Source organism: Ziziphus jujuba, chromosome 3, assembly GCF_031755915.1.
Source record: "Ziziphus jujuba cultivar Dongzao chromosome 3, ASM3175591v1".
Classification (NCBI taxonomy): domain Eukaryota; kingdom Viridiplantae; phylum Streptophyta; class Magnoliopsida; order Rosales; family Rhamnaceae; genus Ziziphus; species Ziziphus jujuba.
Genome location: NC_083381.1, coordinates 31,337,278 through 31,362,771, shown reverse-complemented (window position 1 = coordinate 31,362,771; position 25,494 = coordinate 31,337,278). Strand labels below are relative to the sequence as shown.

The 25,494-nt window shown below is 33.8% G+C and overlaps 4 protein-coding genes and 2 non-coding genes across 7 annotated transcripts; 3 read left to right on the top strand and 3 right to left on the bottom strand.

Annotated features, from left to right (window-relative positions):
* The first annotated feature begins 2,392 nt into the window (after positions 1-2,392).
* On the top strand, positions 2,393-2,463 carry TRNAG-GCC (transfer RNA glycine (anticodon GCC)). The gene has a single exon. It is a non-coding gene; the product is annotated as a tRNA-Gly (tRNA).
* Positions 2,464-2,465: 2 nt separating this feature from the next.
* LOC112492443 (small nucleolar RNA snoR114) lies at positions 2,466-2,552 on the top strand. The gene has a single exon (XR_003056827.1). It is a non-coding gene; the product is annotated as a small nucleolar RNA snoR114 (small nucleolar RNA).
* A 49-nt stretch (positions 2,553-2,601) lies between these two features.
* Positions 2,602-6,493, bottom strand: LOC107423540 (E3 ubiquitin-protein ligase At1g63170). Of its 2 annotated transcripts, none has more exons than XM_048477904.2 (5): positions 5,558-6,493; positions 4,986-5,105; positions 4,756-4,888; positions 3,268-3,432; positions 2,602-3,081 (listed from the first exon to the last, which is right to left on the bottom strand). In XM_048477904.2, the coding sequence occupies exons 1-5, from the start codon at positions 6,076-6,078 to the stop codon at positions 2,908-2,910; spliced, it is 1,113 nt and encodes a 370-aa protein (XP_048333861.1). In that variant the 5' UTR covers positions 6,079-6,493; the 3' UTR covers positions 2,602-2,907. The 2 variants fall into 2 exon arrangements, with proteins under 2 accessions (XP_048333861.1, XP_015888604.1); XM_016033118.4 differs by having other exon boundaries at positions 5,579-6,491.
* Positions 6,494-7,076: 583 nt separating this feature from the next.
* LOC107423537 (pentatricopeptide repeat-containing protein At2g03880, mitochondrial) lies at positions 7,077-10,944 on the top strand. Its single transcript, XM_016033116.4, has one exon. It carries the CDS (start codon positions 7,632-7,634, stop codon positions 10,065-10,067), a length of 2,436 nt encoding a protein of 811 aa, XP_015888602.1. The 5' UTR covers positions 7,077-7,631; the 3' UTR covers positions 10,068-10,944.
* A 238-nt stretch (positions 10,945-11,182) lies between these two features.
* On the bottom strand, positions 11,183-16,697 carry LOC107423538 (shaggy-related protein kinase theta). Its single transcript, XM_016033117.3, has 13 exons — positions 16,155-16,697; positions 15,308-15,586; positions 15,066-15,158; positions 14,654-14,713; positions 14,267-14,539; positions 14,103-14,177; positions 13,531-13,587; positions 13,302-13,442; positions 12,770-12,820; positions 12,537-12,632; positions 12,338-12,421; positions 11,800-11,902; positions 11,183-11,718 (listed from the first exon to the last, which is right to left on the bottom strand). Exons 1-13 carry the CDS (start codon positions 16,215-16,217, stop codon positions 11,657-11,659), a joined length of 1,437 nt encoding a protein of 478 aa, XP_015888603.1. The 5' UTR covers positions 16,218-16,697; the 3' UTR covers positions 11,183-11,656.
* A 6,794-nt stretch (positions 16,698-23,491) lies between these two features.
* Positions 23,492-23,920, bottom strand: LOC112492268 (disease resistance protein At4g27190-like). The gene has a single exon (XM_025075421.1). It carries the CDS (start codon positions 23,918-23,920, stop codon positions 23,492-23,494), a length of 429 nt encoding a protein of 142 aa, XP_024931189.1.
* Positions 23,921-25,494: the final 1,574 nt, after the last annotated feature.

Genomic DNA, 25,494 nt, shown 5'->3' with positions numbered 1-25,494 from the left:
CGTGCCCTTTGAAGCAAATTCTTCCAGGAAAAAACAAAAAGAACAGCAAGAGGGCATCATGAAAAGAGTTGTTTACCCTAGGAATTGTTAATCACATGCCCTGCATATGAGCTTCACAGTGCTTTTCAAACAAAAAATAAAGCTGAAGTCTAAAGGTGCTATATTTTAACGAGTTTGAAGATTGATTAAATTTGCACACAAAAAAATACATAAATAGGATCAGTTTGTAAAACGTAATATAGTTTAAAGATCCCTAATGATAATAATCCGTTTTCTAATCGTTCTTCTTGCTTGGAAATAATCTTACTACTTACTCCTATATATCTACCTTAATTAACCCCTCAATTTTCGGTTGGAAAATTTTTTGGTGTTTTTTATTTTATTTTTTTTTTTGCTTGGAATTCGTCCATATTCCAGCCTCCAGAGAATAGTAATCAAATTAGACACCCTTAACCAACATCCAAACCTCTAGGAGATAATACTCTCATAGAATTATACCCAGGTAACCAATTATCATCATAGATTTAATCTTTGAACCATCATCCACTCTCCAAATACAACCATTCTCCAAAATATCACAACCGTATCTCAAACTATAACATAAATTGGAAGGTTTAGGACCAAAACCTGCCTCCATCAAAGAATAATTTGGAATATTTTGATTTTAGCACAGGAGCAGGAAGGCTAGTTGGATTTTAAAGTAATCACCAATATTGTTTAGAAAGTAATGCACGATTAAATTCCTCCAAAGACCTAAACCCCATTCCACTTAGAGTTTTTGGTTGACAAAGACTTTCCAACTCTTCCAACAAATCCTCTTTCCATTATATCAAGCTATATGTAGCATTCCTTTCATTTATAAGTCATTTTCGGAATCTAATTTGTAACGTGTATAGTGGCTGTTATTTTTTGAGTTGGTTAAATTGTTGTTTATATTGTTTGGCACATGTAAAATCTAATTTATTCTCCATTTTAATTGGTTTACATATGAGAGGATGTATTAAAAATAAGTTTGATATATATTATTGGATCCATTTCATAATAGCTTTAACTTTTAGAATTAATAATAATTTAATATAATATCAACGCTCAAAATCTTAAAAATTTAAATTCAAATCATACCTACCATTGTCACATTACTATACATTTAAAAATTTAATACTTGTGAGGACACGGAATCAGCAGCCATTAGACCATTCCACTAATTTATTAATCTATTCAGTAATCTAAATATTTGGGATAGTCTGAGCAACAACTTTAATTAAAATTTCTTTACCCAACTTAGATAAAAGCTTTTCCTTCCAACCTATTAATTTATATCAAATATGATATTTCAAAATTCTGAAATGTTTAATATTATATTCATGCCAATAAAAGTTGGCAAACCTAAATATTTCCCTAGAACCTTCCAAATTTTGGATATCAAAACAACTTTTAACCATTTCTTGAACACTCAAATTTCCAGATTTTTATTAACAATTGATTCAATTTTTTAAAAGTTGATTAGTTTTTTCTTTTATTGGACAGCTAATATGACATATCCCTTTTCATAAGTTCCTCGTAAAAGCCTCATCATATAAACAGTTTATATATATATATATATAATTTTGCTAGCTTGGATATACAAAGATTATATTCTATATCTTACATGTAGTTTGGTTTGGGTATTGACAAACAATATAGCTGGATTCACAGGCGAAGCTAGGGGTTTGAAGTAGTGGGATCAATTTAAAAGTTAATATAAAATTCTCAAAAATTATAACACCTAAAATCTGCTACTGATAATGCATAAGTAACTACATAATAACTATATATTTATCAAAAATAAAAAGCTACATATATATATATATATATATTAAAAAAGAAAACTATATATTTTAGTTTTGTTAAAAAAAATATATATGTATATATTATATATCTTATTATGAGATTTTCCAAATAAAAAAATAGTTTATTACAAAAAAAAAAAAAGACTTTTTTTTTTCTTTTAACATTAAACATTAAGAAAATAACAAAACAGTTTTTTAGCCTTAAATGTGTATCATTTAATGTTATATTAATTATATATCATTTATAGTAAATATAAGTTTTGATAAAAACAAGAAATGAGTAAATTCATGAATACAGTAATTCAAATTTTTAAAAGCTTGAGTCTATATAACCATACAAACATGATAAATATTAAATGTCAGGTAAAATAATAAGGTTAATTAAGGTAAAACCTAGATTTTTCCCACGCTAAATCCTCCCTTTAGAGGGATGTATATATTCCCAAACCATGTCAATTCCTCGACAATTCTACTTTATAAAAAAAAAAAATAATTAAAAAAATGAAATAAAAGAGATATTAAAAATTGTCTTATAGTTATTACAAGAACACAAAACTCAACACGCACCAGTGGTCTAGTGGTAGAATAGTACCCTGCCACGGTACAGACCCGGGTTCGATTCCCGGCTGGTGCAAATGGCTGTGAGGATTACTGCACCTTTGCGATGGAGGGGTCCATTGCTCATGTCTGATACAAAGAATGAAAAACGGTGCATCTGAGCCTTCCATTTTTATTTTTCTTTATTTATTTTTTATTTTTTTTAAACAAGCAATGAAATGAGAGCCGCCATTTTCTATTCCAGCAAGACAATCAGTTTGAAAAACATGACAAGTGACTATACCAACTACAACTTTTAGCATCAAAATACGAAAAAGAAAAACAATGTTTGAATTATATCACGCACATATATAATAAACTATCTAACTATTTCTTTTTTTTCTTTTGGACAGCCTCCCTCCAGAGAAATTGCTTGATTTCTCACAGCAAGAAGGATCATGCAAATTTATAATACACCGAGACAGGGCCAATGATTTCCATGAACACAAGTAGAAATGAGAAAACTTTGGATCCTTTTCTTCTATACTTCACTAACATTTTGATTGTTAGGCTTCAATATGTTGAACTTGCACAGTGGGCAGATAGCATTGATGCGTAACCATTTGTCAATGCAGGCACGATGGAAATGGTGCAGGCAAGGAAGTTCTCTCAATTCCATTCCGTTTTCATAGGCAGAGAGGCAGATGCAACATTCCTATAATTAATTACAAAATATTCAGGTCTAAGTCCAATATTCTTTGTCAGATTGAAATTGGATTTGCCAAATCAAAATTAAATCAACACTAGCTTCTAATCAAAAAATTAGAGTCCAATATGATACGGTTCTACCAAAAGTGTAGATATGATCATATGAAAACATCTGTCAATGCGAAAAACTTACAGCATGCTCCTTGGAAAGAGCATGTTCAATGGGCGAATCAGTGTCACATTCAGTCATTATTCCACCACAAGATTCTTGAATATCACCATTAACTTTCTGAATATCACCTGTGGTCTGGAATTTGAACTTCGGCAATCTATCGATCTCTTCCTCTGTTGCACCCACCTGAAAGTCAAGTAAGCCATACAATAGCATAGAATAGTAAGAACAGAAGGAACTTTTAGCTTACTAGTGCAATATAAGAAAATTTTATTCAACAAAATTTGTTATTTATTTATTTATTTATTTTTTCTCTCTCTAAACAAGGAACCTAAATCCATAAAGCAACTGTATCATGCAAAAAAAAGGTATTTGAACTAACTGTAAGACATAGAACTCAAGTGTAAACTTCAAAAAAGGATAGATGGAACGAGATCAAATGCTTCAAGATGTTAACAGCAGTGTCCTCTATAACTGTCCCTGTAAATATTTATTTCATTATTGGTTTTAATCTTAATGCACATTAGAACTTACACTGTGGCAACCATTTATTAAAGAATAACCGGTTTATCCAAAAAGTGTCTTAGAGGATTCCATTTAGGAAATTAAGCTACAATTGACTTTATTACCAGCTTTTAAATAATGAGAATACTAAAGCAAGATATGTTTACTTAACAATTAAAAAGTTAAAGCCCTTCCTTCAAATTCATCTTGCATCAAGGAAAAAATAAAAATAGTCCAATAATGTGAAAAAATAGCTCAATGAAGGCTTCCAAACTTCACCATAAGTCATTTCAAAAAAATTCAAAGGTATAGTTGGTCATGTCTTCCAAAGAAAAGGTTCTAAGAATAACTTATTTATCCAAAAAGTGTCTTAAGAGGATTCCATTTGGGAAATTAACCTAGAATTGACTCTATTACCAGCTTTTAAATAATGAGAATACAAAGCAAGATATGTTTACCTAATGCTTAAATGCTCAAATTTAGACAAAGTTAAAGCTCGTCCTACATATCCATCTTGCAAAAGGGAAGAAATCAAATAGTCCACTTATGTGACAATAGCTCAATGAAGGGTCCCAAACTGATGTTCACCAAAAGTCATTCAAAAAATGCGAAGGTATGTTTGGTCAAGTTTTCCAAAGAAAAAGTTTCAAGAATCCTTCATGAGTATCACCAAAGGAAAAAAGCAAGTTAGGAAGAGATTCAAATAGAACATAGTAGTCATAAAACAAGGCATGATAAAATGTGCAAAGATTCAAGATACAAAAGAACATGTAAGTTGCACATGTAACATTGCAGTAAGTAGCTTGATGATCATTCACAGTTTGCATAACACAAGCTTAACACACATGACACACTAGAAGCTCACATCCTCGTTAAAATACAATATTGCACAATCATTTAAACATAAGAACGGCAAAAATATCAACTTTAGCTATTACAGCAAAAACATCTAAGTTTTTTCTCATGCAATCAGCAAAAGTTGAAAAGATATCCATGGTTATCTACCTGATCTGTTATCACATATAAGATTGCAATTATGCATGGCAGACAGCAGCAAACGGCAATACCCACAACACAAGCAGCAATAATGCATAACAAGACAACAACCACATCAATAGCTAGAAATGTAATAGAAAGCCTGCAAAAAAAGATATTTATTGTAAGTAATAATAAAAGTCTACAAAAAAACATACTTAGAAGAGACCACTTTAAAAGGCAAACTTATTCCAACAAACCAGTATAACTGAGGTGAATCACTGGTCAAATTTTGGCCATCAGCAGTCACCCAATAGAATCCAACAACCCACCAAATAAAGGAGAACATGCTATTTGCTGACTCCAGATGCTTTGCAACACTGAAAAACAAAAACCATCAATTAAAAACCAAGTTGAAGCATAATCAAACTCGCTACAAATTCTTCAGCCATATATAACGATAAGTCTTGTGATTCAACCATGGAAGTTAAACAATCTAAGGAACTTCAAATCTCACTAAAAAGGAAAACTTGGATTTCCTATGTATCCAGTTCATACTAAATGGATAATTGGCTGAATACTAATTTGTCCAAATATATATATAGATATATATGTATATAGGGCGTGTCTATGGTGCGGTCCGTCCGCATGCAGACCCGCATCAAAGACAAAGACGAAGCGGTCCGCATGTGGACGGACCGCACCATAGCATTGCCCTATGTGTATATATATATATCATATAAATTCATGTATACTCTGATACTACCACTTGAATGATCAAAACATGAAATAAAGTATGAAATTTTTGAGAATTAAAACAAAAACGTGAAACCTCATAGCAAAAAAGTTCGACCTGGAATCAGTATCGATCTCATTACAATCAGTTGCATAATCATCTCCATCACTCTCGGAACCGGAATTGGAATCCATCCCACATTCCCAATCCCCATTACTCTCCACCACCTCCGTATCCACATCACATCTCCGTAAATACTCGGCAACCACGCAGCCAATATGAACAACGCATTGCACAGCATAACCACATACCCAAAGCCTCAATGGGACCGAAGGTTTTTCCTCCATGCTCAGACCCAGAACCACAAACCCAACGACCACCAAGGCCAAGTTCCACACGACGTCCAGTACCACTATCGGCTTCGAGTACGCCCAGTCCCTCTGCCGCTCCTCGAGCTCTTCAGCCGCGTTCTCTCTCACCTGAACCGACGGCTGTCGCAGCATCATTTGGCGGCCACTTGCTCGGCGGAGGAGCCGAGCCGCCCGGCGAAGAGGAGGCGACGTACGCCGGATAATCCGGCGGCTGGGTGAATCGCCGAGAAGCGGCGAGGAGTCCATGGCTTTCTAAACTCGGAAGGGAAAAAATTTGGGATTTTTGAGAATTTTCGATTGGAAAAAGAAAGACCCAGAATTGGATGAGTAAAATAAAAAATTTAGCTAAAAGATAATCTGGGTTTTTTGTTTTCAGGCTCAAAGTGAAGCAAATCAATAAGAAAAGTCGAAATCAAAGCTGAAATGTTTTCCCTTCTTCTCCTTCTTTTGCTTCAAACGGTAAAAGTTTTGAGTTTTTCTTCTTCTTCTTTTTTTTTTTTTTTCTGCAAAGAGGAAAACGAAGGATGAAAAGGGGGCTTTGAGAGAGATTATGCAGACGAAATTGGGAAAAAGTTTGGTAGTTTAATCGGAGAAGTTTTCACTCTCAACAAAGCATTCGGTTTGTTGGGATTACGCGCTGACGATCATGCATGGAAACTGCTGATTCTTTCTTATTTATTTATTTTTGCAATATCAAAATAAACATAAAAAAAAATTACTTATTTTTTATAAAAATTATGACAAAGTTATCACTCAATAGACCTTTTTTTTTTTTTTTAGTAAAAAAATTTTCACATCAATAGACTGTATTAGCAGAGTATTAAATTATAATTTTTAATTATATGAATATTGTTTTTTTTAAAATATATATTCATATATTATATGCTTTTTGTATATATTTTAAAATTAATGGTTTAATTAGAAAGTTAGCTATTTGCCCAAAAAAACAAATAATAATAATAACAACAACAACAACAAAATCAACTTATTACAGCATAGAATTAATTCATGTCCATAAAAAAATTAGAGTATTAATTATTTTCATCTCTTAAAATGTATGTCTAGAAAACTTGGATCCTCTATATGATTTTGAGATAGATTTTATTTTATTTATGGCCAAAAAGTCAGGATAAATTAATTCACCAATCAAAGAGAGAGAGAGACAGAAAAAAGAAAAAAATATATTTTTCTTAAATAAAAAATAGATAACTTGTGTATATTCAAAATTTTTTTTTTCATTTTCCTTCGTAAATATCAACATATTCAATTTTGAGATACAAAAGAGGTGGATGAGAGATTCGAGAAATCTGTTTCTATAAATTTGTGCATGGTCAGGTTGTCCACATGGCATTGCATTAGAGGATGAAGTACTCAATGCTCGGTGCTCCTGGAGTAGAAGAAAATGTTCCTCGTCTCTTCCTAGGTATAGGAGCCGAAGAACTCCATCAAAGGGAGTCTGAGAATATCGTAGAGAAGAGAAGTGGGTTATGTTAGTTTAGATTAATAAAGAATAAAAAAACATGTTTTTATCAACTATTATATATTCAATCATAATATTTGCACCACTACAGTATATTGTGTGTGTGTGTGTGTGTGTGTATAGAGAGAAAGAGAGAGAGAGAGAGAGAGAGAGAGAGAGAAAGAGAGGCGCAATAGCTAAGCGGCTTTGTATTATTACAGATATAAGGAATATAGATGTCTAATTGCGCCTAGAAGATAGGAGTTATCTACAGGGATTGCTTCACAGCTTGATTTCAGGACCCTTGCACCTGATCAGATAAGCTATTATCCGCCTAAAAATGTTCAAACTAAATTCAAGAATTTTGAATTTTGTTCATAATTCTAGTCATGAATTCAAGCCCCTGGAATTGACCGATTTCTCCCACAGCATTGCAGGTTCCACTTGTTCAAAGTTTGAATCCAACCGACTACTTAATGAGTTGAATAAATCTGGTCGAATTGATGAAGCGCGCAAGGTGTTCAACAAAATGCTTGATAGGGATGAGTTTACGTGGAATACTATGATAGCTGCTTTTGCCAATTCGGGAAGGTTAGATGAAGCTAGAAAACTTTTTGATGAGAGCCCAATTAGAAGTTCGATTACTTGGTCATCCTTGATATCCGGATATTGTCGAAATGGATGTGAAGTTGAAGCTTTTGAATTGTTTTGGAGAATGCAGCTTGAGGGAAAAATGCCCAGCCAGTACACTTTAGGGAGTGTCCTAAGGTTGTGCTCAACAATGGGTTTGCTTCAAAGAGGTGAACAGATTCATGGATATACCTTGAAGACGAAATTTGACTCTGATGTTTTTGTTGTCACTGGTCTTGTTGACATGTATGCAAAGTGCAGGCGCATCTTGGAAGCTGAATATCTCTTCAATATGTTACCGGGTAAAAAAAGTCATGTGATGTGGACTGCCATGATTACTGGCTACTCTCAAAATGGTGATGGATATGCAGCAATCAGTTGCTTTCGAGACATGCAAGCTGAAGGCATCGAGTCTAATCAATTTACATTCCCTAGCATATTGACAGCTTGTGCGGCAGTCTTATCACTTGATTTTGGGGCTCAGGTGCATGGCTGCATTGTTAAGAGTGGATTTGGGGCTAATGTTTTTGTTCAAAGTGCATTGGTTGATATGTATATAAAATGTGGAGATTTGGATAGCGCAAAGAAGGCATTAAATAATATGGACGTTGATGATGTAGTTTCTTGGAACTCCATGATCGTTGGGTGTGTGAGGCAGGGATTTTTAGAAGATGCTTTATCCTTGTTTGAAAAAATGCATGCAAGAGACATGAAGATTGATCATTTTACATACCCATCTGTTCTAAACTCCTTTGCTGCCATGAAGGAAATAAAGGCAGCGAATTCTGTTCACGGTATGATCATTAAGACTGGATTTGAGGCTTATAAACTCGTGGGTAATGCTCTTGTTGACATGTATGCTAAACATGGAAATTTAGATTGTGCTTTCCAAGTATTTAATCGTATTCCAGACAAGGATGTGATCTCATGGACCTCCCTAGTCACAGGATATGCACACAATGGCTCCCATGAAAATGCGATTAAATTATTTCGTGACATGAGATTAGCAGGGATCTACCTAGACCAATTTGTAATTTCCAGTATTGTGAGTGCCTGTGCAGAATTGACAATTTTAGAATTTGGGAAACAGATTCATGCAAACTTCATTAAATCAGGGCTTCAATCGCACTTATCAGTAGATAACTCTTTTGTAACAATGTATGCAAAATGTGGATGTATAGAAGATGCTAACAGAGTTTTTAATTCAATGCATGTTCGGGATGTAATTACCTGGACAGCTCTAATAGTTGGTTATGCACAGAATGGTAAAGGAAAGGACTCATTACAATTTTATAATCAAATGATTGCTACTGGTACGAACCCAGACTTTATTACGTTCATTGGTCTGTTATTTGCTTGCAGCCATGCTGGTCTTGTGGAAAAGGGCCAATACTTTTTTGAATCAATGAATAAGGTTTATGGAATAACACCAAGTGCTGAGCACTATGCTTGTATGATTGACCTCTTGGGGCGCTCAGGAAAACTTAATGAGGCTGAGGAACTATTAAATCAAATGGTCATGGAACCAGATACTACTGTTTGGAAGGCACTGCTGGCTGCATGTAGAAAACATGGGAATATAGAGCTCGGAGAGAAAGCAGCAAAGAACCTTCTTGAATTGGAACCTTCAAACTCTGTACCTTATGTTATGTTATCTAACATATATTCTAAAGCTGGTAGATGGGAAGATGCTGCAAGAATTCGAAGATTGATGAAATCAATGGGGATCAGCAAGGAGCCTGGATGCAGTTGGATTGAGATGAATGGTCAAGTGCATATGTTTATGTCTGAAGAAAGAGGTCATCCAAGAGCATCTGAGATATATTCGAAGCTTGATGAGATCATGATATCAATCAAGGAAGCTGGGTATGTGCCAGACATGAATTTTGCACTTCATGACATGGATCAAGAGGGTAAGGAGCTTGGTCTAGCTTATCACAGTGAGAAGTTGGCAATTGCATTTGGGCTTCTCACTGTGTCACCTGGGGTTCCAATCAGGATTTATAAGAATCTCAGAGTCTGTGGGGATTGCCATAGTGCTATGAAATACATATCACGGGTTTTTCTTCTGCACATCATATTGAGGGATTCTAATTGTTTTCATCATTTTGAGAAAGGAAACTGTTCTTGTGGGGACTATTGGTAGAAGTTTGAGAGGTCATCCGTTTTACCTTATCTCCTATCAAGTGTCAAATGGCTAGCCAGATTCGGATTATATTACAGCCCTGGGAACTCCGCACTTCACAATATATATTCACACTGAGACAATGATTAGTAAGTGTGCTAGCCTTGGGAGCCTACCAACCATATCATTTATCAACCAGGGACCAGCCCACGATCAGACCTCCATTTTGTTACCATGGTATGAGCACCTTAGCATGTTTGATGAATTATTCCTCTAGCCCGAAAGTGAGGTGTGTCAAGAAGGTGAATCGGATTGGTAACAGGAAAACTGAAAATCAAACGCTGCTCCCATCATTATGGTTTATGCTAAAGAGGTTCTTGTGCATATGGTTTGGAGATCTTGCTTTCAGCATTTACCAAACTATTATGTGAAAATCATGTGGTCTAGGCTGCCAAAGGTGCTAACCAGGAGTGTTTTTTTTTTTTTTTTTTTTCCTTCACTGCTGGTACTCGGTTGAACGGAGGCACTGACAAGGCAAACCTCTTCTATGCACAAAAGTCCCAAAGATGTGATCCAAACTTACCATGTTCCATGTTGCATCTGGCATAGCTTCTAGATTTTCCGACTTGTTTTTGGCATAGTTTTTGGGGTTTTGAACTTCTGATTTGGATGACAAAATTCTCCATTGTCCCTTCTTCAGTGCATGGAGTATTGCAGGTTATAGCATATGGCAATTTTTCTGGTAAATAGGTTGTAGTATATAGCTACTGTGAGCAAAGAACAGCTATCAAGAACTACTGAATTTCTCTGCGGTAGTCCTGATGGAGGATTAAAAGTTATGATGTTTACAACATTTTTTTTTTTTTTCCTTTGCAGAGAAAGTAAATTCTTTTGTTTATTGTTTTTCTCCTCATTCTTCTTTTCCCTTTGTTTACTTCCTCGTTCATATTGTAATTCAGAAATTTAGAGCTGCTTAGTTATGCCACTTAACAAACAATGCTTAGCAGCCAAAATATGTGCCGTCTTTCTTTCTTTCATTTTTTCCTTGTGCAGATTAAATCTGCTGTTCTCTTCTCCATCGTCTCAGTGCTCATATAACATATACCACTTATAATGTTTGCAGTTGACAATAAAAATTGTGAAAATGAAATTTTCTTGAAATTTGAATTTCTTTGTAAAAGCACAAGTGAGAAAGAACCGTATTAACACTGAGAACGACCTAATGGAATCTAAAATGATCACATGACGTTTGTCTCCACAACAGAAAAGATGCCCGTAAGACTCTATGACAAGACATCTATAGCAACTCATCTTTTACAGTCGGGCCAAAACAACACTGCCACATTGTAAATACATAAAAATGTTGACCTTACCGCCAAGCAGATCTCTTCTACCCACCTGCAGATCCATCATACAAGTTGTTGTTAACATATATCCTGCCAGAAAGTAGACTTTCCAAAGCCCTAGTCAGTCACGACCAATCTGTGGAGGTCCAAAGATGGTGGATGCTGGGCTATTTGAGCAGGGCAGCATGGTTTGCGTGAGGGACTAAGCAACCAAAAAAGCACATTTACACTGCTTCGAGATGACCAACTTATCATGTTCACCGTTTAATTCCTAGCATGCTCGGGAATAAGACGATGACGCAACTCAGTAGAGGCACCAGCCAGTTCTGAAGAGTAATTCACATTAGCAACAGTGAAAGAAATAATCAAGGAAAAGAACACTAAGAATTTTAAGATATAGTAATCACCTTGAGCTGTGAAATTAAACAAAGGAGGTAATGCCCGTCCATTCGGCAAGGATGCATTTGGGTCTCTTAGATCATTGAAGAAAGGGTGTGCACATGCTTCCAACTGAAAACCAGGACTTTAATTAGGATACTAGACTTTCAAAGTCATTGCTCCATGTGAAATCTCAGAACCAAAAATATAATATAACATTGACAAGCAGGGATAAAATTTATTTTTGATATTAGAAACCATCCATATAAGCAGAAATATTACAATGATACACATTATCCATTCAAGAAGCATCATGCAGACAACCCATGTTGTTTATGTAGGACACTTATACAGCAAATGACTGCGAAAGCAGCAACAATTTGGCAAAAATTTACAAATGTTCCTTCAAGGATCATAAAAAGGTTGACAATTCCGAGCATCATCATTAGATGGAGTCACAGAAATTGCAAGTTAAAGCAACCAGTATTTGATTGAAGTATGATAAATAAGAATACCCATTCAACAAGGTTCACGAGATATTATCTAGAGCAAATTAAGATTTCTTACAGCAGTGCAGCGAAGGTTTGGTGAATACTGAAGAAGCCTTGATACAAGATCCACTGCTTCAGGGGGCATTCGCTTGTGAAATATCTGAAGATCACAAGATACATAAAAAATTTTACCCAAAAAAAAAAAAAGTATATACAAAGCATCACCAAAAAATAAAAACCTGATAAATAATGACAGGTTGAAGCACTTAACAGACCTTGTGCCATGGGTGAGCTTTGATCTGAGGAAACTTAAATTCAGTGTAGTTTGGATTCATGCACTTAATTTCTTCTCTGGTTGGCGTACCAAGAATCTAATATACAGAAAGTAGAGGGCAGAAAAAGACAGAAAAACCACTGAGATAATGCAAAAGGACAAACCAGCAATAAATAAGGAAATAAATGATAATTCGATACTAATAAGGAAATAAATGATAATTCGATACTATACCTTGATGATTTCTACAAGCTGATCAACACCACTCTCCCCCGGAAACAACGGCTGCAATGAACAGAGCAGGTATCAGAACTAGCCATTCTATATTTAAAGAGAACAATCAAATGGAATACTTTATTGAGAATGAACTGACATTCTTTATTAATAATTCTTAAAGAGAGGGAGCTCCGAAAGAAGCAGATGTTAAATTAACATATCACACATACACTCAGCATAAACGCTTATGACATACTCTCAATGATGCAAAACAAATTCCATAAATCTAAAAGTTGTAAAGCTACAGGGAGGCATGGTACACTCCCTGATTTGAGGAATGCAATACCAAACATCTATATGCAGAAAAATATGACATTAGGGCATTGTCAATCCGCTTTCAATGCTTCACAGAATAGGAAATATGTTATTGTACAACTATCGCATAAACCAAACTGTCAATTCTTGTTGAGGGAAAAGCAGTTCTTTTCACAACCTTTCCACAAAACTCTAACCAAAATTCGCTAGAAGTCTGAAGCACATATACACTCACCTGCCCAAGAAGAAGCTCAGCCAAGACACAACCAACAGACCACATATCAATTGCAGAAGTGTACTCCGTAGCCCCAAATATAAGTTCTGGAGCCCTATAATACCGTGAGCAAATATAAGATATATTGGGTTCACCTGGTACCTGAAAAGGTCATATATCATAAGTTTCCACACAAAAAACAATAAATAAATAAATAAAAAGCTTCCAATTTGTATGGAAAAGGACATACCAACATCTTTGCACTCCCAAAATCACATATCTTTAGCTGATGAGTGTGAGGATTAACCTGCAGCATGCATCACGGCATCAATGTTTTACGTATCCAGACAATACACCAAAACATATGATTTTACATTGAAGCAAGTAACAAATTAATTCAATGCCACGAAATGTATTATTTTTATCACCAAATTTAAATTAATGGAATCTTATAATTACTTGGTTTTCAGTAATTTGTGTACAAGCAATAGATAGAGCAATGCATAAATACGGCATTGATATAATACACATTTGCATATTTATAATCATTTAAAATTGTCAAGGTGCAGCGATATCGTTTCTTTAAACTCAAGAGGTGGTGATAGTTATTTTCAAACACTTACTTTCTTCCTGTGGAAATTATCATGTAATTATTATAAAATAACATGAATCCAAAAGTAAAAGATATTAAAAGAAAAAACAATCTATAGTTTATTTAATGATTATAACTATCAAAACAAGTGTCATGTGCACACTGAGTTCTAGTTAAGATATAACTCCTCATGCTCCTATAGAGCGGATGAGAAGTAAAGGAATACTTACCAGCAAATTCTGGGGCTTAATGTCACGGTGACACACACCAACAACATGATGCAAGTAATTTAATGCACGACAGATCTACAAAAGAAAGAACAGTACAAGTTATAACCAAAAATATACACCATTTATTATCTCACAAGCAACAAACAATGAGACAAATAGACTACCTGGTATGCATAAAGTCGCACATATATAATAGGCACATGTTGGTTCAGCCTAATATAATGCTTCGAAACTCGGTAGACAGTTTCAGATACATATTCAAGGACAAGGTTAAGGTAAAGCTCATCCTTGTCAGTAGTTGAAAAGAAACAATGCTTAAGTTGAACAACATTAGGATGGTCAAGCAAGCGCATAATCTGGAGTTCCCTATTCTTGTATCTCTTATCCTGCAGCACCTTCTTAATTGCAACTGATTCACCTGTTTCCAGACACTTTGCCTATAGCATATATTATCATAAGAATGAAACAAAATCAATATCAAAATCCATAAATTAATGAGGAGAACAAATTAAAACGTTGATAGTAAAAGCGCAAAAATTGATTCCAAGTACCTGAAAGACAACACCAAAAGAGCCAGTGCCAACCACACGCTCTGCCATGTATGAGACTGTCTGTAACTCAAGAAGGAAATATTATTAAAACATTGTGGAACCACCCAAATCAAGTTTTTCATGTAATCTAGACTATCTACACATCCAAAGAAAAGCTGAGTATCATAAAACCATTCAAGGCAACACCTTCATAGCATTGTCTACCAAAAATATAAATAGGGTGGAGAAAAAATTATGCCATGAAGAATCATACCAGTAAAACACAAAAGAAATTAATTGCTCATATTGATTGCAGACTGACAAATAAATTGCAATAAGGAAGTTTTCAGAGAACAAAAAACCGTGCAGACAAAACATTCAATAAGTGCACTTCATAAGATGCAATAATATCAGATCAAAGAAATCAAGTAACCTGTTTTGGTTGTCCATTTCGACCACCTACTGTTGTTGCAATTATCTGACCTGTTTCCGTTCCGCTACCAGTTATAACAGTGGCTTCAACATCCTGCACAAGACAAAATGACCACTACTTATAAGGTTGGCTTTCATATTCACTCTCACTCTTTTTCTAGTAGAAGTTTTTACATCCATATAGTATGAGATAATGTGAAAAAATAGCTTACATGAGAAAAATGAACACCAATAACCATTTACCTTTTCATCATTGTTGTTGGTTTTCTCATCTCTAATTTTCATTTCATGCATTTCTTTGGGAAGCTGATCATAGCCAGATTTATCTGCTTTAGACTCCCCTTTTGTCTCTGCAATAGCCATTGAAGTTACAGCAGACGTGCTTGCAACAGTTTCGGATGATGTAGAAGCCACATTCTGATCTACATGGATGGCATTTCTCTCAATGCTATTTGACTCTGCATTGACAACCTGCTCGGTTTCGAGGTCAACCTTTGCTCTCTTTGTGCTAGAATCCATTCCCTTAAACAAAATGAATTGAATTTGGCAATAAGATTAAGACACTGAGGAGTTCATCTTAGCCCACAAAAACCATTTAATCAATGCATTAAGAAAAGCCAACTTAAATCCCAAATGCACTTTAAAGGCCGATCAATAGTGTAATAATCTGATTTGCAAATCGTATACAAAGAAGAAACAATTCCCCCAGAACCCCAGAATGAATCCACAAGTAATGCATACTAAATTTAATAAATAATCAAATGGTCCTTCAAATCCGTCAAATGAACAAAAAAACACAGCTAGATAGAGAAAAGAAAAAAATTAACTAGAAATAGATTGGAAATAACTTAGGAAAAAAAAAAAAGTTTAAATTTTTACACACAATATTTTCAACCATGCCTTCTTATGTCTTCCATGAAGTCAGCTTATCAAATCTCAAATATTCCAGAAACCAAAACAATTTCATAAACTCACAGCATTCAAGTTTTTCCCCATAAAACCAACAAAAAATTAAGCTTAAAATTAAAACACCACAACTAAAAAAAGAAGTAAACAAATGAATAATTTTAAACAAAATAATTGAACTTACAGGGTCTGATGAAATTGATGTCCGACCCGAGGCAATGCTCTTAAGACGACGCATCATATTCATTTTCCTTTTTTTTTTTTTTAAGTTTCCGTTCCACACCCACCCCAAACCCTAATTATCTTCAAATCTTTCAAAACAAAAATATTTATAAATCCGCAAACCCCTAAAAAAATTAAAAAACCTCCTTCAACGAATCAAAAAAAAAAAAAATGTAGAAGAAGAGAGAGAAATCCAAGCTTTCTCTCTCCTCTATTGTTATCTGTCTTCTCTCCCTCTCTCTCTCTCTCTCTCTCTCTCCCTCTCTCCCTCTGAGCCCCCCCAAAAAACCCAAAGAAAAAATGAACAGAAAAATTGAAAATGAAGAAGAAGAAGAAGAAAGAAAAGAAGGGCTCCTAAAGAAAAAAAAAATTAAAAAAAAAAACAATAAACGAACTAAAAAAAATTGGCTCTCCCACTCTCTCTCTCTCAGCTCTCCGTCTCTTTTAGATTTTCCACTTTCTCTCTCTTACCAACTTTCTCTCTCTAGAATTCTCTCTCTCTCTCTCTCTTGCGCTATTAGCCAAAAAAAGCATTCCAGGTGGCTCTTCTTTTTTTTTTTTTGGGGGTTAATTTTTTGAAAAATTTATTTTATTTTATTTTTTTAATTTGTTTCGCTTTTTTGAAGTTTCTACGGTCAAACATGAGATTTAAAAAAATAAAATAAAAAAAGAAACAACAAAAAAAAGTCCCAATCATTCCATTACCAGCTTCCTCTTTTTGTACTGCTGGTCAAACGGAGAACTGTAGCCGTTGATGGGTCATGATGGGGGGACTGATCTAACGGTGGGTGATTAACGTGTCTGGGATAATGATGGGGAGAGGGTTGGAGTTACGAAAATAGCCTGGTCGGTGTAGGTTTTTACTGGGGAAGGAATTTGCATATTTCGGACAAGGAATGGGCAAATGGATGATGCGGACGGTATATTCGGAGAAGAATCGAAAACCGTTTGACTGGTCAACGTTTGTGGACGGTTTGGTTTCACGGTTACGTTATTTGGGGTTTTGGAATTTTATTTTTTCTTGAAGGACCGTATGAATCGGTCTTTCTTTCTTTATTATATCTCTTAAATATCGAAAAATAATAATAATAATAATAAATGCTAGTAAAATCCCATTAATGAAATAAATCGATATTTAAAAACAAATAATACTGAATTTAAAAAATAACAAAAATAAATAATAAAAAAACAAAAATTGATATTTAAAAAATAACAAAAATAATAAAAAAAACATAAAGATGAATATTGAATTTAGTAAGGGTCACTTTTTGTTAGAAAATCTTTTCTGTTATCTCATATATTAAATTAAGAGAGAAGAAAACTATCCAATTTAGAGTTTGAAAGTGAATATCAGAATATTTGCTAATTTGATTCATTTTGATTTTATTTTTTTTTCCTAAAGGAAATTTGCATTTTTTTTTTATATTCCTTCCTATTTTAAGTAGCTACTAACAATTCAACAAAAATCAAATGAAATTGTAATGAAAACATAAAAAACAGCAATTCATGATCATTCATCATTCACTCTTTTCTTTTTTTCTTTTTTCTTTTCTTTTTTTTTCTTTTTATCGGTGCTACATGATAGCAAAAGAGATTGCAATCAACAATTTCATAAAATAATTAAACTATATATATATATATATATTTTATTTTTTTTTTGGTGAAAAGTAATTAAAATATCTGCAGATCCATATCCATCTTTCAATTATATAATACATTTGCTTACTCGAATATAATAAAATCATTCATTTATTAAATTTTTTTAACACCACAAATGACGTGGCAAAATATTTTTAAAAAAAAAATGCATAGATTTATAGGATTCAGTATCAGCCAATAACACCTTGCTATATTGTCTTCTTCTTTTTTCCTTTTTTTTTTTTTTTTTTGGGGCTAACACTGACTTATAATAGAAAGATTACAAAAGGCCTACAACCTTCTTTTAACAGCAAAAGAAGGAAAATTTGATAAATAATTCTGTGATTGTAATAGTACTTTTTTACGAAAGTCATTATATTCAATGTTCAGTATATTTGTTCAGTATATATAGTTTAAATCGTTCTCATTGTTGATTCAGTTTTGGAAAAAAAAAACAAAAAAAAAAAAAACCTACTTTAGAAGAACACATTATATAGCAAAAATAAATGCATTTAAAGAGATAGTTTTACTTCGTGATCTTCAAATACTTGGATTATTCTTCAGATTTAGTAATACTAAAATAATGTTCAGTAGAATCAGTACCATCAACTGCTTCAGAACTTACTTCACAATCTCTTAAAATTTCGGATGACCCATTACCAAGCCATAACATATTACATTTTAATTTCATAAAAATTAAATAAATAAATAAAATATATATATATATAATAACATTTTAAATACATGAATTTTATACGTAGAAGACTCAATTAATACAACTTTTTCAAATAAGGTATTAAAAACATTTTAAGCTTCCATTTGTTGGTTGTTTTTCACCCTCTTTGGTAAACATCCTTGTTTAACCTCCTGAGATGTAAAAAGCCTTACTTTATTTAGAATTCTATTCTATCCTTTTTTCTTTTTTTCTTTTTTTTTGTTATCTAATCGTCTATGTGTAGAAGGCTTTCAATACTAGTTATGTAAAAGAAAGAGAGAAAATCAGTTCAAATTACCTGAGTTTTTTTTTTTTTTCTAGTATATATTATGGCAGATTAATAATTTTACATGGATCTGAAATTATTTAGGTTTGATTTTAGTTACAGTTATACATCTTTATTTTATCCCCAAAAAAAAAAAAAAAAATCTATACATCTTTAAAAATACAATCTTAAAGTATTACAAAAACCCTTTTACCCAAATGATACCAAACTAAAATCTAGCAGCAAATATATGGCTGTTTATGTGGGTTAGGACCACTAATCAAATAAATGATTCATACATTAAAAATGGAAGATGAACCTAACTCTAGCTTTACTTTACAGTTAAGTTCTAAAATACACCAAAAATATCTGCGTTATTAATCTTTGTACATAATTGTTAAAATATTATTGCACCCAAAACTTAAATTATCACAACCAACTATGAATATCAATTTATACAATAGTACTCAACAAAATTTGAGTTTTAACACGTACAAAACAATTACTTAACACACGTATCCAAGATTCAACACAAGATCTTAATGTTAGAATAGACTGTGATACTATGTTAAATCATTGCTTACCAATTCTGAAAGCTTAAGTTGTTAGAAAATCGCCAAACTATGACTATTAAATTTTATAGTAAAAGTTTGGTAAAAAAATAATATATGGTAGAGGTAGTTTCAACAATGATTGTAAAGCATGAATGTGGACAGTTACAGTCTGGTGGGAGTGTAATTATAGTAGTAGTTTCAACAATGATAAGCAACATGCTTTAACGAAGCAATAGCATAACTATGAGTAAAATTAACAAATAAGACAGATTAGATTCAAACTTGAATATGAAAGGAACTCTTACCCTGCGCTCATAAAATCCTCAACTTCTTCAAAATTTCCTTCAGAATGTTCTTCGTATATCTGTTCATCATCCTGTCACAAGTTATATAATAATTAGGTTGGGACTTCACAAACCATGTGAAAGATACAGTCAAAATTGTGCCACCTCTGTGTTTTGTCAAAAGTTACATAATTATATTACACAATTCCTTCAAATTCATATTTTATTACAAACATAATAGAGAATTAAGAAAAGTGAGAAGATAGAAAGTTGGTGAAGAATTAATGCAGATTGTGTTTATACCTTTTCTGCAAACGGTTGTTGCAAAGCCACATCATTCTGATTACAATCCCAATGCTGTAACATGACGGAATTAATGTCTTCAATTGCAGTAATATTGTCCACATGATGAGAAGACCATTCTGCATATTCATATTCTGATTCTGAACTGATTCATTAAATTTTCATCTTCCATATCTATCAGCAGCTTATGTAGCATTTTGGTGTTTATGGAACCAGAAGAGAAAGTTCTCATCTCAGGACACTGTCTTAGAACTACCTCTTCCAAATTTGGAAACTTCATCATGTAGTTCCCAGAATAGAAACTTGTGAGACTAGGTAATTGATCAAGTTCCAAAAATTTCAATTGTTCGAAAACAATTTCACCTTCCTCATCATTTGGTATTATTTTAGCCGTCCTCTCACATTCAGTTATGCTCATTCTTTTCAGGTTTGTCATATTTCTAGTTGTTGAGGAAGTTGATAAATATACCATTCCATCGACACTCTCAGATTAACCAAATTCCGAAACGACACTAAGGATGGCACTAAGTTTGGTAGACTAACACATCTCAGTACTTCTAGAATGTCCAAATTCTTATAGGCTGTACATGGATGAGTGCTCTCCTCCCACAAATTCATGAGATTAGGCAGGTCAGATAGTTTCAATTCTCTTATATGTGAAAGTAGTATTCCTCTATGTTCTTCCTCTCCCACCAAACCTTCATATTGACCATCCCATATCTTATCTAATGAAACAATCCTTGCCAAAGACAACTTCTGCAATGTAGGAAATGTAGCCTGGATAACAAAGAGTTGTACAAGTATTTAAAAGGTTAGACAAGCTAATGATGAACATGCTGAATTACCACTATGCTTAAAAGCTTAAACTATTAGAGAGTGGATCAACTATGCATAACTTTAATTAACTGATCAATAACCTATTTTTGGAGTGGGGATGGGGTAGAAACAAACAAACTTATCAACATCGCTTCGAGGCAAAAGATTTGTATGTGAAAATGAAACTCAAAGACAAAAGTTGTAAGAGAATGGAAACAGCTATTTCATCTGTAGCATATAAGCTAAAGAAAAATTTATTAAAAGAAAAATATTAAAAAGAGAAAGAAATTGATGATAGCTAGTAGTGCAGAAAAAAATTCCAACTAGCATTACCTTCTCTATAAAAGGCAGGTACTGTTGGAATCAATTGTCATGGCAGGCCAGGCATTCCAAAGCAAAAACTTTAACTTCTGTACAATCACACACCACTAACAATTTTAGCAAAGGCCATTCTGAGGTATGTGATTCTGGGTAGAAACTTACAAGATTGGGCACGTTTAGGAGGTGCAGATCAGTTAATCGAGGAAACACAAATGTAGAAATGAAATACAAGATAGCGTGGTGCAATGGTTTTGATCTTCTGTCTTGGAAATAAAAGTATCAAGTTTCGGACAAAGCGAAATGAAAAGTTCAATTAATAATGGAAACTCAAGTGCAACTGCATTACAAAATTTTGTGAGGTTTTGAAGATTCTGTAACTTCATATAATTTAGTTGAGGAAACGACATCTTATCCACCATTTCATCCATTCTTATTACCTTTTCCATCATCCTGCAGTTTACTATATCAAGCCTTTTGAGTTTCACAGGAGTCACAGCCATATAAGATGAAAATATATTTTTTAATATTGCACAGTCATCTACAAGTAATGTCACCAAATTTTGAAAACAACTAGATTCTGTAAAGCTGTTTATCACATATATTTTCTGTATTATATAGAGAGAGTTCCAAAGTCTCCAATTTGGGAAGAGAAATAATCTGCACACACAAATAATTCTTGTTAGTCAAAGTTTTACCTTTTCGATCAATTGGAAAAAGCCATATAACATTCATAAAATCACAGTTGCTAGTTTATTCATGTGAGATTAAAACTCATTTTCTTCAACTAAAGACAATGGAAGCAACTTTAGATAGATCGTACCTTTTCATTGAACAGGCAAGAATGTGGAACCAGTAGGTCCTCATACTTCAAAGACGGGCAAAATTGTTTCATATTTCGTAGAAATGTTAGCTTCAAGGAACATAAATAATTGAGGGAACTCCAAGTTGAGACTAACATTCAGAGCATCAACATCTTCCAATCCACAGCCAACTATCTCTTCCATCGACGGGCAGACACTTAATTGAATATCTTTAAGTTACAAAAGGCTTCTGGCAATGGAGACAGAGAAAAGATAACCCAGATGATAACAGTAGCTGACTTCTAAGACTCTTAGATTTCTAAAGGACTCCACACTGAGTTTTCCAAGGCATATTGTTTATAGTTTCATCAAATATTGAAGACTTGGTGACTCCAAACTTGGAAAGGCACAACAGGGTTGAACTTTCCCAGCTGAGTTTACTATGAGTCGAATTTCAGTACAATCTTTCAATATGAGATGATTCAACTGAGGAAAACCATGTAAATCTAGTTCATGAACAAAGTTTCCACACCTTCAAATTTAAATAGATATAACTCTTTGGATCTTGTCAGCAACCTTTCGAGGCCATAATCTTCTAATAGACTGCTTTTGGTGAAATCAATCAGTTTTAGCATTCTTGAAGTTTCACGATCATTCCAGCCACTCAAGTTCCCCCAGTATTTCAAATCTTTATATTTTTTTCATGGAATAAACCTCTGGGTAACATGTTTTCTTTCACCGTAGTTATCTTCAATCTCCCAATTTGAAAAGCTCTTTTTCAGGTACAATTCTTCTAAGTGAGCCAAGCTTGAAATGACATTATGTGGAATCGCTTTAAGACGAGAACAACTGGTCAAATCTAACAATTTTAGGTGAGTTAGTTGTCCTATTTGTTCTGGCAGCTCCTCAATATTGGATCCTGAAATGTCAAGAATTTCTAAGCTTTTTAACTCTGCTATCAAAGCTATATCCCTAAACCAACAATCACGTAAACATTGTGCTTGAAGGTTTTGAAGGAAGCACAGAAATGAAGGTAATACCACTATATAAGAAGATGACAAATCTACAACCTTGACCACTTTGGCTTCCTCAAAAAGCTGGGATTTGTGTGTATCGAACTTTCCTCATTCGAACAAATTGAAGCTGGGTGGACTCTAACCTTTAAGGCGGATGATCACATCATCACAGACCAATGAATTGCAGTTGAATCTTTGAGTTTGTTCTAGTTCATGAGCTCTTTCAAGTCATCACTATTTCTGATATTATACATATGATTATTGTTGGATGCAATTGATATGGCAACATCTAGGATTGTGTCATGCATTTTAACTGTGTGAAGATAATCGCCATCCATCAGCAAACAATGAGCCTATAGCTTATCAACCACAGTTTGCCGCCTATCTCTAGCCTCATCCATTTTGTATCGATCTTGAAACAAGCATAACGCAACAAGTTCTCGATTCCAATGTTTGGCTCTTCTTCATGTCGACCACAAATCAAAAGGAAGTGACTTTGCTTCTTCACTTTCTAAGAAATCATAACTCAGCTTTATACTGGTGTATACTTTCTCACTCATTCCTTCTATATTTATTGGGTAAGACCTCTAGAGTTGTCTCAAGGCATCCTTCCAAGATGACAAGCTTTTATTTTTCAATGCACGTTCAACTGTTAGAATGGCAGTTGGTAGGCAACCACATTCTTCAGCAATTTGATTTGCCAACAATTGGGTTTCAGAGTTCATGGTTGAATCATCTTCCACTATCTTACTAAACCAGTCCCATGCTTCGTCTTTTGATAGAAGTTCAACTGGGAAATTCTTCTGCAAACTCATATGATTACCTAACACATCTTGAAATCTAGACGTGCTGAGTATCATGCATCCCTTTTGATCATCTTCAAAAGCTATTCCAACATCTACAAGGTCTAGCTTCTTCCAAACGTCGTCTAGTACTACGAGAAATTTCTCTTCCTTCCTCAATCGATATTTCAGCCGGTCTGCTCTTGCCTTCACACGAGTCTCATGGAATAGCATAGTTAGTTTGTCTGCAATTTCTTGTTGGATTTTTTCATAGTTTGGAGTTTGGGATACAACAAATCACAATTGCATCATTGAATAACTTCTTTTCCAAGGCTAATCTAGCAATATCTTTAACCAGTGTGGTCTTTCACACACCAGCTATTCCATACAATCCAATCATGCTAAAATTATCATCATCAGCTAGAGCCTCCATAATTCCCTCAAAAATTGAATTTCTTGTCTCAAAGTCATAAACCCTTGGCATAAAAAATAGTCTGTAGAATAGGGAGGTAAGAAATGTTATCAAACCTGGCTGCATCTTTGATTTGAACAACATCTTTCACCATCTTCTCTGCTTTCCTGCCTAAACGATATATTGCAGCTCCCCATATTAGCTTGAACTTGATCATTCAGATGACATCTACTCATTTCAACCAGTTTTGAACATCGCCTTCGATTTTTTCACCTCTTCTTTTAGCATGATCAATGGAATGGATCGGCCTCTCTTTTGCATTCCTCAAATGCTGAGTTTGATCTCTCAGATTTGCTATACTTGTTTTGTAACAAAACAGGTAAGCCAACCGATGGTTGAGGTTTGAAACCGTTCAATCTCCAATTTTTGTGACAACCGAAGCACCAATTGTAACTACAAACTCCATGCTTACCCAACATTTCTGCTACTTTTATTACTTTCTTTCTTGCTTGTTTATCTATATGAGAATCATAAAACATCAAATAGAAGTTAATAAAAATCTATCAAAACAGATATATAAATGGAAGTAATATGAAGTCAAATCACAGTTATGACACAAAAACAAAAGAAAAATTACTGCAAAATAATAATAATAATAATAAAATAAAAATAAAAAAAGCAAAGGGATTATAGAAAAACCAGGAAATCTACTAGGATTCCAGCAAAGTCACGCAAAGGCTACCTTTCTTTCTGAACTTTTTTGCTTTGTTTGGTCTGAGAAAACAGCAAAGAAACTGTTACTATAGCAACAAAGCAAAACTTCAAGGTGTTCTAAGCCAAAATGCAGAGAAAAAACTGCTTCTCTTTCGTTGATAACGAAAAGAAAAGAGTAATGCAGACAAAATGATGAAATAGTATAAGAAAAACGACGGTAAAGTCGAAGAATATTAAAGAAAAGACAAAATGGAAATTTGATTGCAAAATGCCATTAATGTATACATAATAATTTCAGAAGCAACAATTTTTAGAGCTCAGCAAGATCATATTATAACACAAAATATATTTCATAATTCCAATCCAACTTCTCTACTTGGTCTTTGAATTTTGCTGTTGATAATGCAAACAAACTTAATTAATTCTCTGTTCTCCAAATCATCGTGAAGATGAAGCATGATTGAGCTATAATTTTTTAAGACATTAACTCTGATTGAAAATAACAAATGCAAGTTTTGTCTTCGTTATTTCCATCTCTGCCCGTGACTGAAAAAATATGCAGGCGCGCGTTTTTGTGAACCAAGCCCATTAAAAAAATAAATAAATAAATAAATAAAAACTTCCTTTTTGAAAATTGGAAACGCAACGTTTATCTACCCGCTGATTTTGTTGCAATTTTTTC

Bases quoted from the DNA above. Each gene is read 5' to 3' on its own strand.
- LOC112492268 (XM_025075421.1), bottom strand. From the start codon at position 23,920: ATGCTATTCCATGAGACTCGTGTGAAGGCAAGAGCAGACCGGCTGAAA.
- LOC107423540 (XM_048477904.2), bottom strand. From the start codon at position 6,078: ATGGACTCCTCGCCGCTTCTCGGCGATTCACCCAGCCGCCGGATTATC. The intron at 4,889-4,985 runs GTTTGTTGGAAT...CTTTTTTTGCAG, and splicing joins GATTCACCTCAGTTATACTG to GCTTTCTATTACATTTCTAG. The intron at 3,433-4,755 runs GTAGATAACCAT...CTTGACTTTCAG, and splicing joins TATATGTGATAACAGATCAG to GTGGGTGCAACAGAGGAAGA.
- LOC107423538 (XM_016033117.3), bottom strand. From the start codon at position 16,217: ATGAATATGATGCGTCGTCTTAAGAGCATTGCCTCGGGTCGGACATCA. The intron at 15,587-16,154 runs GTAAGTTCAATT...ATTTTGTTTAAG, and splicing joins CATCAATTTCATCAGACCCT to GGAATGGATTCTAGCACAAA. The intron at 15,159-15,307 runs GTAAATGGTTAT...TGTCTTGTGCAG, and splicing joins CCAACAACAATGATGAAAAG to GATGTTGAAGCCACTGTTAT.
- LOC107423537 (XM_016033116.4), top strand. From the start codon at position 7,632: ATGTTCAAACTAAATTCAAGAATTTTGAATTTTGTTCATAATTCTAGT.